This window comes from Lagenorhynchus albirostris, chromosome X (genome assembly GCF_949774975.1).
Source record: "Lagenorhynchus albirostris chromosome X, mLagAlb1.1, whole genome shotgun sequence".
NCBI lineage: Eukaryota > Metazoa > Chordata > Mammalia > Artiodactyla > Delphinidae > Lagenorhynchus > Lagenorhynchus albirostris.
The window spans coordinates 490767-504775 of NC_083116.1; the positions used below are offsets into that span (position 1 = coordinate 490767).

General features: G+C 39.6%; 1 protein-coding gene across 1 annotated transcript; it reads left to right on the forward strand.

Annotated features, from left to right (window-relative positions):
- The first annotated feature begins 4622 nt into the window (after positions 1-4622).
- RAB39B (RAB39B, member RAS oncogene family) lies at positions 4623-8293 on the forward strand. The gene is made up of 2 exons (XM_060138141.1): positions 4623-5039; positions 7787-8293. The coding sequence occupies exons 1-2, from the start codon at positions 4825-4827 to the stop codon at positions 8211-8213; spliced, it is 642 nt and encodes a 213-aa protein (XP_059994124.1). The 5' UTR covers positions 4623-4824; the 3' UTR covers positions 8214-8293.
- The last annotated feature ends 5716 nt before the right edge of the window (positions 8294-14009 follow it).

Here is a 14009-nt window from a genome sequence, read left to right on the forward strand (position 1 = left end):
ACTATAGCAATGATAACAATAATACCAGGAAAAAAGCAGAGATTCTGAGATTGGATAAAATAACATGACAAACTATATGCTGTCTACAGGAGACATACTTAATATTCCACAATACAAATTGATTGAAAGTAAAAATATGGAAATATATTATGCAAACAGCAAACACAAGAAAGCTGAAGTGGCTATACTAATACCAGACAAAATAGACTTCAAAACAAGAAAAGTTACTGGAGACAAAGAAGAACATTTCATAATGATAAAAGGGTCAATTCATTCTCATTACAAATATATATGCATTGAAAAACAGAAATCCAAAATATACAGGGCAAAAACTGATAGAATTGAAGTGAGAAATAGTTGTACAATAACAGTTGAAGACTTTATACTACACTTTCATTAATGGATAGGACAACTATACAGAAGATCAACAAGAAAATAGGAGACTTGGACCACACTAAAAACCAATTAGACCTAATACATATATAGAGAACACTCCACCCAAAAGCAGAATATACATTTTTCTCAAGTGCACATGGAGCATTCTCCGAAATAGACTATATACTATGCCATAAAGCAAACCTTAAGAATTTTAAAAAGGTACAAATGATACAAAGAATGCTCTCTGACCACAAGAAATAAAATTACAAGTAAATAGCAGGAAAAATGTGGAAAACTCACAAATATATAGAAATTAAACAAAACACTCCTAAGTAACAAATGGGTCAAAGGAGAAATCATAAAATAATTTGAGATAAATGAAAATGAAGATACCAATATCAAAACTTATGGGATGCAGATAAAGCAGTGCTCAACGTAAATGCCTATATTTAGAGAAAAGGAAGATATCAAATTGATAACCTAACTTTACACCTTAAGGAAGTGGAAAAAGATGAACAAACTAAATCACACAGAAGGAATGAAATACTTAAGATTAGAGCAGAGATAAATGGAGAGCAAATAAAAAAATAGAATAAACAAAACCAAAAGTTGGTTCTTTGAAAACAAAATTGACAAATCTTTAGCTAGATTGACCAAGAAGAAAAATAGAGAAGACTCAAATCACTAGAATCATAAATGAAAGAAGGGACATTACTACTGACCTTACAAAATTTAAAAGGAATACATAGTATTCCTTTATAAGGAATACTGTGAACAATTGTATGCCAACAAATTGGATAACTTAGATGAAATGGAGACATTTCTACCAAGATACAAACTACTGAAACTGACTCAAGAAGAAATAGACAATTTGAATAGAGCTATAACAAGTGAAGAAAGTGAATTAGTAATCAAAACACTACCCACAGAGAAAACCCCAGACCCAGATGGCTTCACTGCTAAATTCTAGCAGACATTTAAAGAAGAATTAATACCAGTTCTTCACAAACTCTTCCAAAAAGCAGAAAAGGAAGGAATGCTTCTCAGCTCATTTTATGAGGCCAACATTACCCTGATACTAAAACCGGAAGAGGACATTGCAATAAAAGAAAACTATAGACCAATAAATGTCATGCATATGAATGAAAATATCCTCAAAAATACTAGAAATCAAATCCAAAAACATATTTTTAAAATTATACACCATGATCAAGTAGGATTTATACCAGGAATGCAAGGTTAACTCAATATCCAAAAATCAATTAATGTAATACATTATACCAAATAGAATAAAAACAAATCACATGATCATCTCGAAGATGCAGAAAAACCATTTGACCAAACCATAAAGAATACACTAAAAAAATTGGGAATTCCCTGGCGGTTCAGTGGTTAGGACTCAGCATTTTCACTTCCAGGGCCCGGGTTTGACCCTGGTTGGGGAACTAAGATCCTGCAAAGCTGCATGGTGCGGCCAAAAAAAAAAAAAGTTGAAAAATATAAAATCAATTATATTTTTATACACTTGCAATGAACAATCTGAAAATGAAATTAAGAAAACAATTCACTCAAAATAGCATCAAAAATAATAAAATACTTAGGAGTAACTTAGCTAAAGAAGTGTAAGACTTGTAAACTGAAAACTACAAAGCATTGTTGAAAGAAATTTTAAAAGACCTAAATATATGGAAAGATATTCTATGTTCAAGGATTTGAAGACTTAATTTTGTTCAGATGGCAGTATTCCCCACATTGATCTACAGATTTAATGAAATCTCAATCAATATCATAGCTGCCTTATATGCAGAAATTAACAAGCAGATCTTAAAATTCATATGAAATTGAAAGGGGCCCCAAGTAGCCAAAAACAATCTTGGAAAAAGAGAGCACAGTGGGAGGACTCATGCTTCCCGATTTCTAAACTTACTACAAAGCTACAACAGTCAAGAAAATGTGGTACTGGCAGAAGACTAGACATAGACCAATGGAATAAAATTGAGTCCAGAATTAAACCAGTCTATGGTCAACTGATTTTCAACAAGGGTGCCAAAATCATTCAATGGGGAAAGAGGAACTTCCCTGGTGGTCCAGTTGTTAAGAATCCGCCTTCCAATGCAGGGGATGAAGGTTCGATCCCTGGTCAGGGAACTAAGATCCCACATGCCACGGGGCAACTAAGCCCACCCACCGCAACTACTGAGCACATGGGTCACAACTAGAGAGAAGCCTGCGTGCAGCAAGGAGGAGCCTGCAGGCCGCAACGAAGATCCCGAGTGCCACAACTAAGACCCGACGCAGCCAAAAATAAGATAAATAAATATATTTTTTTAATGGGAAAAGAATAGTCTCTCCAACAAATGGTGCTTGAACAAGTAGATATCCACATGCAAAAGAAGGCAGCTGGACCCCTACCTCACAGCATATATAAAAATTAACATAAAATGAATCACAGACCTAAATGTATGAGCTAAAACTACAAAACTCTTAGAAGAATGCTTAGGAGTAAATCTTCATGAACTTGAATTTGGCAAAGTATTCTTAGACATGACACCAGAAGCACAAGCAACAAAAGCAAAAACAGACAATCTTTACTTCATCAAAATTTAAAACGTTACACTTCAAAGGACACCCTTAAGAAAGTTCAAAAAGGACACACAGAATGGGAGGAAATATTTACAAGTCACATAACTGATAAGAGACTTGCACCTACAATAGGTAAAGAACTCTTACAACTCAATAATAAAAGGACAAATAATCCAGTTTTTAAATGGACAAAGGGGGAATTCCCTGGTGATCCAGTGGTTAGAACTCCGAGCTCTCACTGCCAGGGGCCCAGGTTCAATCAATCCCTGGTCGGGGAACTAAGATCCCAAAAGCTGCTCGGCGGCCAAACAAAAAAAAAAAGGCAAAGGATCTGAGCCTACCTTTCTCCAAGGAAAATATGCAAATGGCCAATAAGAATGTGAAAATATGCACATTGTCATTAGTCATCAGGGAAATGCAAATCAAAACCACAATGAGATACCACTTCATACCCACTAGGATGTCTAGAATCAAAAAGTCAGAAAATAACAAGTGTTGGAAAAGATATGGAGAAATCAGAACCCTCATACACTGCTGGTAGGAATGTAAAATGGTGCAGCCACTGTGGGAAACAGTCTGGAATTTCTTCAAAGGATGTAACATATAGTTACCATAGGTCACAGGAATTCTACTCCTAGGTTTAAACCCAAAAGAGTTTGAACACAAACAAAAACTTGTTCAAACAAAACTTGTACAAACAAAAACTTGTACATGAATGTTCATAGCAGCATTATTCATAATAGCCAAAAGACGGAAACAACCCAAATGTCCATCAACAGATAAATGGATAAACAAAATGTGTTATGTCACCCAATGGAATAGTATTCAGTTATATAAAGGAATGAAGTCCTGATACATGTTACAATGTGGATGAACTCTAAAACATCATGGTAAGTGAAAGAAGCCAGTTACAAAAGTCTACATATTCTATGATTCCATTTATTTTTAATGACATCAGATTGGCAAGATTTAAGAAAGAATATCATATATGATGCTTGAAGTAATGCCAAAAAATGGTCTTTTCACACCTTGCTGACTAGAATTTAAATTGCTCAGTATGTTTGCAAAGTATAATGCCCATATATATAACATTTAAAATATTCATACTCTTTGACTTCCTGGTCTTTCTTATTAAGACTATTTCATAGAAATAATGTACGTGTGACTATACTTAAGAGAATATTGCAGCATTGTTATGGCAAAAGGAAAATAGTTGGAAATGGAGAGATGCCAATGATTCTTTATTAATTGCAAAAAGCAAGTGTCAGAGTAATGGTCCAGTTCGATCAAATTTTTGTAAAATCAAACAGCAATAAATATGTATATGTATATATATTTTCATAGAAATACACGTGGAAGAATATATAACAAACTTAATATCTTGGGGAAGTAGGGGGCAGATAATTATAGACTCCCTTTTTGTGTATTTTTGTATTGTTTCGTTAGTTTTAATGAAGAGGTGTTACTTTTGCAATTTGACAGATAGAGAAAATTTTTAATTAAGAAGAGGAATTAGAAAGGAAGGGAACGAGCTGTTTTCCCGGCCATTTCTGTGTGCGCTCCTCTTACAGACAGTGCGGTCCTGGGCGTCGCCGCTACGTGGAGGATTACAGTAACCCTGTAGTCAGTGATGAGTCAGAGTGCGTGGTGCTGATGCTGCTGCCATTTCATCACCTCTGCGAGCGCAGCATCCATCCCTCCTCTCTCCCTGCGCCTGGGCCTACCTCGCCTCAGGCTGCCAGGCCAACGATGCGCTCGTGGCCGATCTAGATCAGGACCGAGTCGCGCTCTCTGAGGTCTCGGCCGGGCGCCCCCATCTCGCCGCCCACGGCCTGGGCCAAGGAGACCTGCCGAGCCCCGGCCATGGAGGCCATCTGGCTGTACCAGTTCCGGCTCATTGTCATCGGGGATTCCACGGTGGGCAAGTCCTGTCTGATCCGCCGCTTCACCGAGGGCCGCTTTGCCCAGGTTTCGGACCCCACGGTGGGGGTGGATTTTTTCTCCCGTCTGGTGGAGATCGAGCCAGGAAAACGCATCAAGCTCCAGATCTGGGATACCGCGGGTCAAGAGAGGTTCAGGTGGGAGCGCAGCCCGGGCCCGCGAGCAGTGGGAGGGTCTTTGGGGCTTGCACCGTCCCTGGGGAAAGAGGACTTCCTGGTCCTGGTCGCCGCCCTTAGGGAAGGTAGCGAGGGTCTGAGAGTTTCTGCTCAAGCCCACCTTCAGGTAGCTGGGAGTTCAGTGCAGGGAAAGATGCACCCTGGCTGGGAAGGCCAGCCAATGATACATACTGCTCGCACCACAACTGCACCAACCTGCCCCTTGGTGGCTAATAAACTAGATCACTGTAATTCATCAATTTCAGTCCCTATACTACATTTCGAAAATGTTCCCAGGTCATCCTAATGTAACTGACAGATATAGATAGATGATGTAGAGATAGAGATAAAGATAGCTAGATATAGATATAAACATAGATACTATATAGAAATATATATATATATATATATATGAAATAGACACTGATGATTGATGCCTTCTTGCAACCAGCAGACATTGAATGATCAGCCACTATATGCCAGACACTGCACTGTTTCTGGGAAAACAGCCTGAGGAAACTCCTGCAAGGGGATGCCATGTAAACAAAACAGACATAGGCATTTCCCTCTTAGAATGTCTGTGCTAGCATACTGGGGGCAAAATAGACCAGCAATTACACAAAAAAGTGCCTTGTTCATATTTGTATGCCACTGCCTACCAGAACGCTTAGCACATATTGAGTACTCAATGAACAGGTTTAATTTTCTCTTACAACCCTTTGGTGGCCCTTGTAGTATGTATCGTTTGTAATTATATGTATGAACACAGATGAGGGAAGGCTAAGTGGAGAAGACGAGGCCTGATGAGTGTGATACCCAAGCAAAACAGGAAAAGCCCAGGGCAAGGAAGCAGCGTGTATGAAGACAGAAGTGAGAGAGAGCAGTGTACACAGAAAACTTTGAGCTACAGTCATGCCGAGCAGCAGGAACTAGATCAAGAGGGCTCAATAGCTCATGTTTAGGATCGTTTCTTCATTTAGCTATCGAACACTAATCAGGCGTAGAAGATGCTGCTTAGGTGGTTGAAGAGGGGTGGGGAGAAGAGAAAATTTCAAATATCCTTGTTCAGGTTCACTTTGAACTTGTGATTGCATTTCTCACATTATAATAGAAGAAAGGTATCTTTTATGCTTATTGGAATTTCGTTCTGTATGAACATCCTTTTCCTATCCACTGATTATTATTTATTGGGTGATAGTGATTTCTAACAGCTCTTTATATATTAAGAACATTTATCCTTTTCTGTCATGGATATTGTAAACTATTTTCCCAGTTTTTCATTTGTCTTTTAACTTTCTTTAAGAACATTTTTTGATGTATGTGAGGTTTTAATTTTTATGTAGCCTTGTGTTGTATTTATAAAGAAAGGGCTTTGCTACTTTCTAAATAGTCACAAAACATTAATGCAATAATGTATTTTAGAGTTTTGACTACAGCTTGCCTATTGATTTCTTGAACCAAGCCGTTCACGAATCACGATCTTTGTTCACGTTGAATTTTCTGGTACACCTACCATTCTCCATGAATCTTCAAACATACGGGACTTAGAAATGCTTTCAGTCCTTGTGGCTGATTTGCCTGCTTCTGCTTGGGCTTTAATTCCCTGGAAATTGTTTATTCTGTTACCACTGGGCCATTTGTCCTAAGCCTTAAGCTATTGAGTCCCTCATTGTTTACCTTCATCCAAGGAGACAGAAAAACTAAAAATAAACATAGATCAAAAAGCACAGTAGTAAAAAAAACAAAAGCACAGTAGTCTAAAGCAAGTGATTGTACCAGCAAGTAGTTCTACAATGTCTAATATGCTCTGAGAGAAGCACCATAATGCGTATTGAAAATGAAGCTCCTCAAATCAAGAAGCGAAAATGCATGCGGTTTCTTCTGCTTAAGAAGTAAAGAAAATGGATAATAGGTTTTAGAAGCATTCTAAAGCATTCTACAATGCTTTAAATAAATCATATTATTTTAAGGGGAAGCTTTGGCTATTTGGGCAGTTTTTCCCAGCTTGTGGCTCCCGAGTCAGCCTCTTCAAAATGTGTCAGGAAGTGGGGCCAGCAGACACTTGGCTCAAGGCCTTTGCAGACCATCCCTCTTTTTCCTATTCCCACATGGCCTGGAAAATAAAGAACAAAATTATGCTCCTCCTCACAGAAGAGATTGAGGACCCCTGTTAGATAAAAATAAAAATATAATAATAGACAAACGTGGTAATGATAAATGGGAAAAAATGGAGTATATTGTAATATACCTATATACTTATAAGCATTTTCTGTCAGCTATCGTAAATTCACTCTTATTTTTTAGAAAATCCTTTTCCAACTACTATAATTTGTAATGAGTTCTCCAGGTCACAGAATACTTTAACATCCATTATTTCATTTGCCTCATGATAACCTGTTACTTAAGCATCCCACTGAACAGAAGAGGAAGTCTCATTCAGCTATTCAGATGTGGGCGTGGAGAGTTAACTGTGGCTCTTGCCTAAATCGAGGGAAAATGCCTGTATGTCCATGAGCGTTCGTTTCTAGAAGATTCCATCTCAAAGTTTTGTTCAATTGAGAATTCATATATCATTATTATTATGGAATGACATTTGTATTGCTTTGTCTAAAAAAGAAAACAATTTTCACCAAAGGACTATGTCACAGAGACAACAGAATACACTGAGTTCATTGAAGTGCAGGAGTTTGGGCATGGCCTTCATTCTTTGCTTCTTTCTTGTGTTGCAGATCCATCACTCGTGCCTACTACAGGAACTCAGTAGGTGGTCTGCTCTTATTTGACATTACCAACCGCAGGTCCTTCCAGAATGTCCATGAGTGGTTAGAAGAGACCAAAGTACACGTTCAGCCCTACCAAATTGTATTTGTTCTCGTGGGTCACAAGTGTGACCTGGATACACAGAGGCAAGTGACTCGCCACGAGGCAGAGAAACTGGCTGCTGCATACGGCATGAAGTACATTGAAACGTCAGCCCGAGATGCCATTAATGTGGAGAAAGCCTTCACAGACCTGACAAGAGACATATACGAGCTGGTTAAAAGGGGGGATATTACCATCCAGGAGGGCTGGGAAGGGGTGAAGAGTGGATTTGTACCAAACGTGGTTCACTCTTCAGAAGAGGTTGTCAAATCAGAGAGAAGATGTTTGTGCTAGTCAGCCCTTTTATCTCCAAAACATGCTCTCCCACCTGAACTTAAAAGTGATCAAAATGAATAGAATCATCGTGTGACTGAAGAGAACTTAACCTCCATATTGGATCCCAAGTGAGCCTCCTCCCCAAGGGGCCCTTGGACAGGTGATGGGCGGGCGGGCGGGCGGGTGGGTGGGGGAGCCTGGGTGCTGGGAATGGCACTTTTTTGTGGTCCATGCTGGGCAGTGGCCGCTCTGTGTGCCCTTTGTGGACCGCATGGCAAGGAGCTGAGGTCTGGGGAGCTAGGCCCCAGAAAAGTACACCCACAGTCAGGACAACTATTTCTTGGTATTTCAGCTCATTCATAGGTCACGATCATAAAGAAATACGTAAAGGGGAGAAAAGTATCACACTGGGAACAATTAGCCAACCTAAAAAAGAGTATGAGATCCGCTTAATCAGTGAGAATATCCTGCACTAAACATATGTGCTGGGTTTGGTTAAAAGGTACCAATTAGCTTCTAAACAGCTCATCTGTAAAATGAGGGGTGTGGACCAGCCTTTTACTAAGACCCTTTCAAGGCCTGGAGTTCTAGTGAAAATGGTGTGAATGTGAAAAAGGGAGGCTATTTACACACTGTTACTGTCACACTTGAAAACATGTACAGCCTTGTGAAAGAATAACCAGCTGTGTGTAAGAAATTGTCCCACGCAAATTATCGTGTAAGTAGAAGAGAGAAATACTGTAACTCCAATGCCCTCTTTCCCCTCTGACCACGCCTGGGGTTCACTGCATCGGCGACTGCAATCTGAAGGTAAACACCTGCTCAACAGGAGGTGCTGTAAGCCTTACAGACACGTTACAGTTCGTTGACTTACTTATTTGATCATCGTAACAAGCCGTTAGGGTTTCTTCCCCAGTTTACGAAAAAATTAACTGAGGGGCAGGAGAGTCACTTGACCCCTGGTTCTTGTTTCACTGCATCATCCTGCTGTCAGATGAATAAACTGTTATTGTTTGCTTTGGAAGAGACATGACTGTAAATAAATATTCTCTACATGTTAGGATATGTTTCCTTATTGATTACAACTCAGCTATAATCCTGAGGGAACCCGGGCATGAGTCGAAGGTAAAGCCCATTCAGGTATTATTGACAAGAGGATTTTACACAAGTGAATAACTGCACAGTGAAAACACGTTAGAACTGTTCGGGCTGTAAATGTTCTTATCACTAAAACACAGTGGATGTATTATTGAAAGGAACCAAATACAGCAATGGGGAGTGGGATGGGGATAAAATACTCAACCTCACAATGACCTTGGCCACTTGTTTGCCTTATGCCTACCCTGGGTTCCTGTCTACCCTAGAAAGTCAGCTCTCAGTTCTCAGGTGAACAGACAGCTAACTGCATCAGAAACTTGGAATGGCTGACTTGAGGTTCCATTATCTTCTTGCAGAGACGTGATGCTTTAAATGATGTTTTTGAATTGTAGCCAGTTCAGCTAGGCAAAAGCCATACTTCTCACAGTAAGAAAATAATTCTGATTAGACTCGCCTTTCTCATATCCATTGTGATAGGAAAGCCTGAGGATGGTAAATTGCTTTGAAATATGGTACTGAACTTCAGGATGGATGTAACCAAATCTGAAATTTGGGGGATTTACTTCAGCCGGAATAAAGAAGTCAAATCATGAAAATCATGGAAACAAACCACCTTGGACCTACGTGCAGCATCAACCCCAAGTGACCCAATCATCATCTCTTCCTTCGTTTAGCATGACCTGGCTTGGGTGGAGTAATTAAGTTGCCAGCTTTGTGGTTGTAGAAGACAAACAAAAGATAGTAAATTGGGTTAACACAAAGTTTCATCAACTACTATGCTTAATTATGTTTAGAAGATTCTGAAAGCAAGATTATCCAGTGGATAGATGAGAGTTGACTGTATTCTGTCAGTTCAAAAAAAAAGGTACAAACAAAACTCTACCGTTTTCTTGACTTAAATACATCATATGTATACTTTTCCCATTCCTTTCATTTTTTAGGCAGGTTTAAAAACTCTCAGCATAGATCCAGCAGAAGTGGCTGAGCTTAATTGCTTAAACAAGTTCTCGAACTTTAAAAATCATTTTAGTAGAATTCAGTGCTGTTGTCACTGCAATAACTGGGTTTTAGAAAATGTGTGAAAAAATCAGGTGTTAACACAATATTAAGGATAAAGCTTTAGAAGCTATTTTATTACATAGGTGAAGACAAGATAAACTAACTTGTAACAAAGACCACAACTGCATGTTGGATTAGATTGTCTCATATTCCAGAATAAAATGTACTGTATACTTTTCTTCACTTTGTTGTGCACTGTAATGAAATGTGAAAAAGATGTTTTCTTTAGCTGTATGTGAATGAAAATATGCTTGTATTTAGTAAAATGGTTGATTATGTGACTGTGAGATTCTAAGTGTGTGTTGTAGCTGTTTCCAGAGGAGTCTGTCACTCGTGTAGCAACCACTACAAAGAACATCAGTTAGCTGTGACATATGCTATGCACGACAGTATCTTAAAGCCAGAAAGTTACATGATCATCATGTTGAAAGTCACAGAGACCTCACTAATGCCTGGAAATCCCATACCACTTTTGGAAACATCAGTTCTGTCAAGCCTAAATCTGAATCATTGCAATTTTTAGTCAAGGATCTTTTTGTTTAAATTTTAACCATTTTAAAAATTAAATTTATGTATTTATTTATTTTTATTATTATTTTAAATTTTTGGCAGCGTTGGGTCTTCGTTGCTGCGCACAGGCTTTCTCTAGTTGCAGTGAGCGGGAGCTACTCTTCGTTGTGGTGCGTGGGCTTCTCACTGCGGTGGCTTCTCTTGTTGCAGAGCATGGGCTCTAGGCACGTGGGCTTCAATAGTTGTGGCTCACGGGCTCAGTAGTTGTGGCACGTGGGCTCAGTAGTTGTGGCTCACGGGCTCTAGGCGCACAGGCTTCAGTAGTTGTGGCACGTGGGCCTAGTAGTTGTGGGTCGTGGCTCTAGAGCACAGGCTCAGTAGTTGTGGCGCACGGGCTTAGTTGCTCCGCGGCATGTGGGATCTTCCTGGACCAGGGCTCGAACCTGTGTCCCTTGCACTGGCAGGCAGATTCTTAACCACTGTGCCACCCGGGAAGCCCTTAACCATTTTTATTAAATAGCTCCTAAATTTTTTTTTTGTTTTTTAATTGAAGTATAGTTAATTTACAATATACTCATTTCAGATGTACAAAATAGTGATTCAGTATTTTTATAAATTATACTCCATTTAAAGTTATTCCAAAATATTGGCTGTTTTCCCTGTGCTGTACAATATATCCTTGTAGCTACTTTATTTTATACATAGTAGTTTGTACCTCTTAATCCTCTACCTCTATCTTGCCCCTCCCCCTTCCCTGTCCTCATTGCTAACCACTGGTTTGTTCTCCACATCTGTGAGTCTGCTTCTGTTTTGTTATATTCAGCAGTTTATTGTATTTCTTAGATTCCATATATAGGTGATGTAATATTTGTCTTTCTCTGTCTGACTTACTTCACTTAGTATGATAATCTCTAGGTCCATCCATGCTCCTGCAAATGACAATATTTCATTTTTACAGCCAAGTAATATTCCATTATATATATACATATATACATATATATATACATTATGTATAGACATATATATTCCATTATATATATATACCACATTTTATATATATATATATATATACACACACACACACACACACACACCCCATTATACACACACACACACGCACGCATGCACACGCACGCACCACATCTTTATCCATTCATCTGTTGATGGACTTTTAGGTTGCTTCCACGTTTGACTATTGTAAATAGTGCTGCTGTGAACACTGGGTGCATGTATATTTTTGAATTAGAGTTTTTGTTTTCTTCAGACAGAGGCCAGGTAGCTTATTACAATTGTTGTCTTCCCTGGAAAGTCTTCTTTTCTCCAGGCTAAATTGCCTCAGTCTTTTCAAGTCCTCCTAAGGTGTGCTCTTTGTGTCAGGATGACTTGGAGCATATAGACACTGCCTGGGGTTTATAGCACATATTTGGGGGAGGGTAATAAAGGGGAAGATGTTTGATTCTGAGTCTGGGCACAGGTACGCTGAGTTCTGTGCAGCTTTATCACTTTTATAATCATGAGTGAAGGAGGGAGGGAGGGAGGGAGGAAGGGGGGGGAAGAGGGAGGGAAGGAAGGAAGGACCAACAATGCAACAGCGTTTAACATAGTTTATCACTCTGCAGGGCTTGATTATCTTTTCTTCAGTTATATTAAGTCCCTTGGTGACCTCATTCAGTTCCATGGCTGTAACTACCAAGGAGTCCTGAATTTCTATCTCCAGCTCGTATCTTTCCCATGGACTCTGGACCTTTAGAAGCAACTGTGTAGCCAATATCTCCATTTGAGAGTCTATTAGGATCAGAAATGTAACATGTCACACCGTCATTTGTTGCCTGAGTTCCTGTGAGAGCTGGTCTCACTGCTTCCACTCTTTGCCCCGCACTCTATTCTCCACACAGAAGGAGACTAAATAGTCAGACTCTGCAGCCGCATCTTCTCTAGGATCAGGAAGCTGCTTGCGGATTTTGGAAGCCATTGGTTTCAGAACTTGATGGAGGTGAGGGAGAAATCCATGCAGACATCTTAAGGCAGAGAATTCCAGATTGAGTGAAGGGCAAGTACAAAGGCCCTGAGGTGTGAAGGTGCTGGGTGCGTTTGATGAACAGGAAAGAAAACTGTGCAGCTGGAGTAGAATGATCAACAGGTCAGAAGTAAGAAACAAGGTTACACGGGTGATGGGATGGGGATGCACTTCACTTTTAAGGGTTCTTCCGAAGGCCATTGGAAGGACTTTGGGTTTTCAGCTGACTAAAATGGATAACCACTGGGGAATTACGAGTAGATGATTATTCCCTGGGGAACAACAAACTTTAGGGAAAGGGAACTTAGAAGGAGAGAATGGAAAACCTGGAGAGCACAGTGTCACAGGAAGGAGTAGACAATAGTATCACCATGCAGCAATGGGTTCAGAAAGACGAGGACTAAAATATATCCATAGCATTTGAGGAAGTCATGCACGACCTTTGCCGGCATAGTGCTGGTGGAATGATTTCTGCCTGCACCAAGCCTCTCAGGAAGTCAGTGTTCTTAGTTCTGTGGGAGGCCCAATTCTTTCCTCGTTCTCCATCCTCTCTTCTCCCTAGACAATCTTACCTACTCTCATGACTTCAGTTATTGTCTTTGCATTGAAGACTCCCAAATGAAGGACTTCAGCCCACTGAGCATTGTACCAATACAACCAACTTGCCTACTAAACACATCCACAAATTCCTCAAGCTTCACCTATCCAGTATGAGATCAACATTTATCAAAATGTGCTCCTTCAACCCCAGTCTTTCTTATCTCTATAAATGACACCACCATCTACCCCCTTGTTCAACACAGAAACTCAAGAGTTATTCTTAATTCCTCACTTCCCCTCACCTCCCATATTAAATTAATCATCAAGCCCTATCAGCTCTATCTTCAAAATATATCCAAGTCTGCCATTTTCTCCGTCTCCATTGCTATCACGTTTGTCTAAGCCACTACCAACTCTTTGCTGAACTACTTAATATCTTAATATCTACTTCTGCTCTTATTCCCATGACACATTCTCAACATAACAGCTAGAATGATCTTTTCAAAATGCAAGTCAGACCAAGTCATTCACCTGCTTAAAACCCACCAGTGGTTTCTAATCACATTTAGAACAAAATCCAAGCAAACCTT

Bases quoted from the DNA above. Each gene is read 5' to 3' on its own strand.
- RAB39B (XM_060138141.1), top strand. From the start codon at position 4,825: ATGGAGGCCATCTGGCTGTACCAGTTCCGGCTCATTGTCATCGGGGAT. The intron at 5,040-7,786 runs GTGGGAGCGCAG...CTTGTGTTGCAG, and splicing joins GCGGGTCAAGAGAGGTTCAG to ATCCATCACTCGTGCCTACT.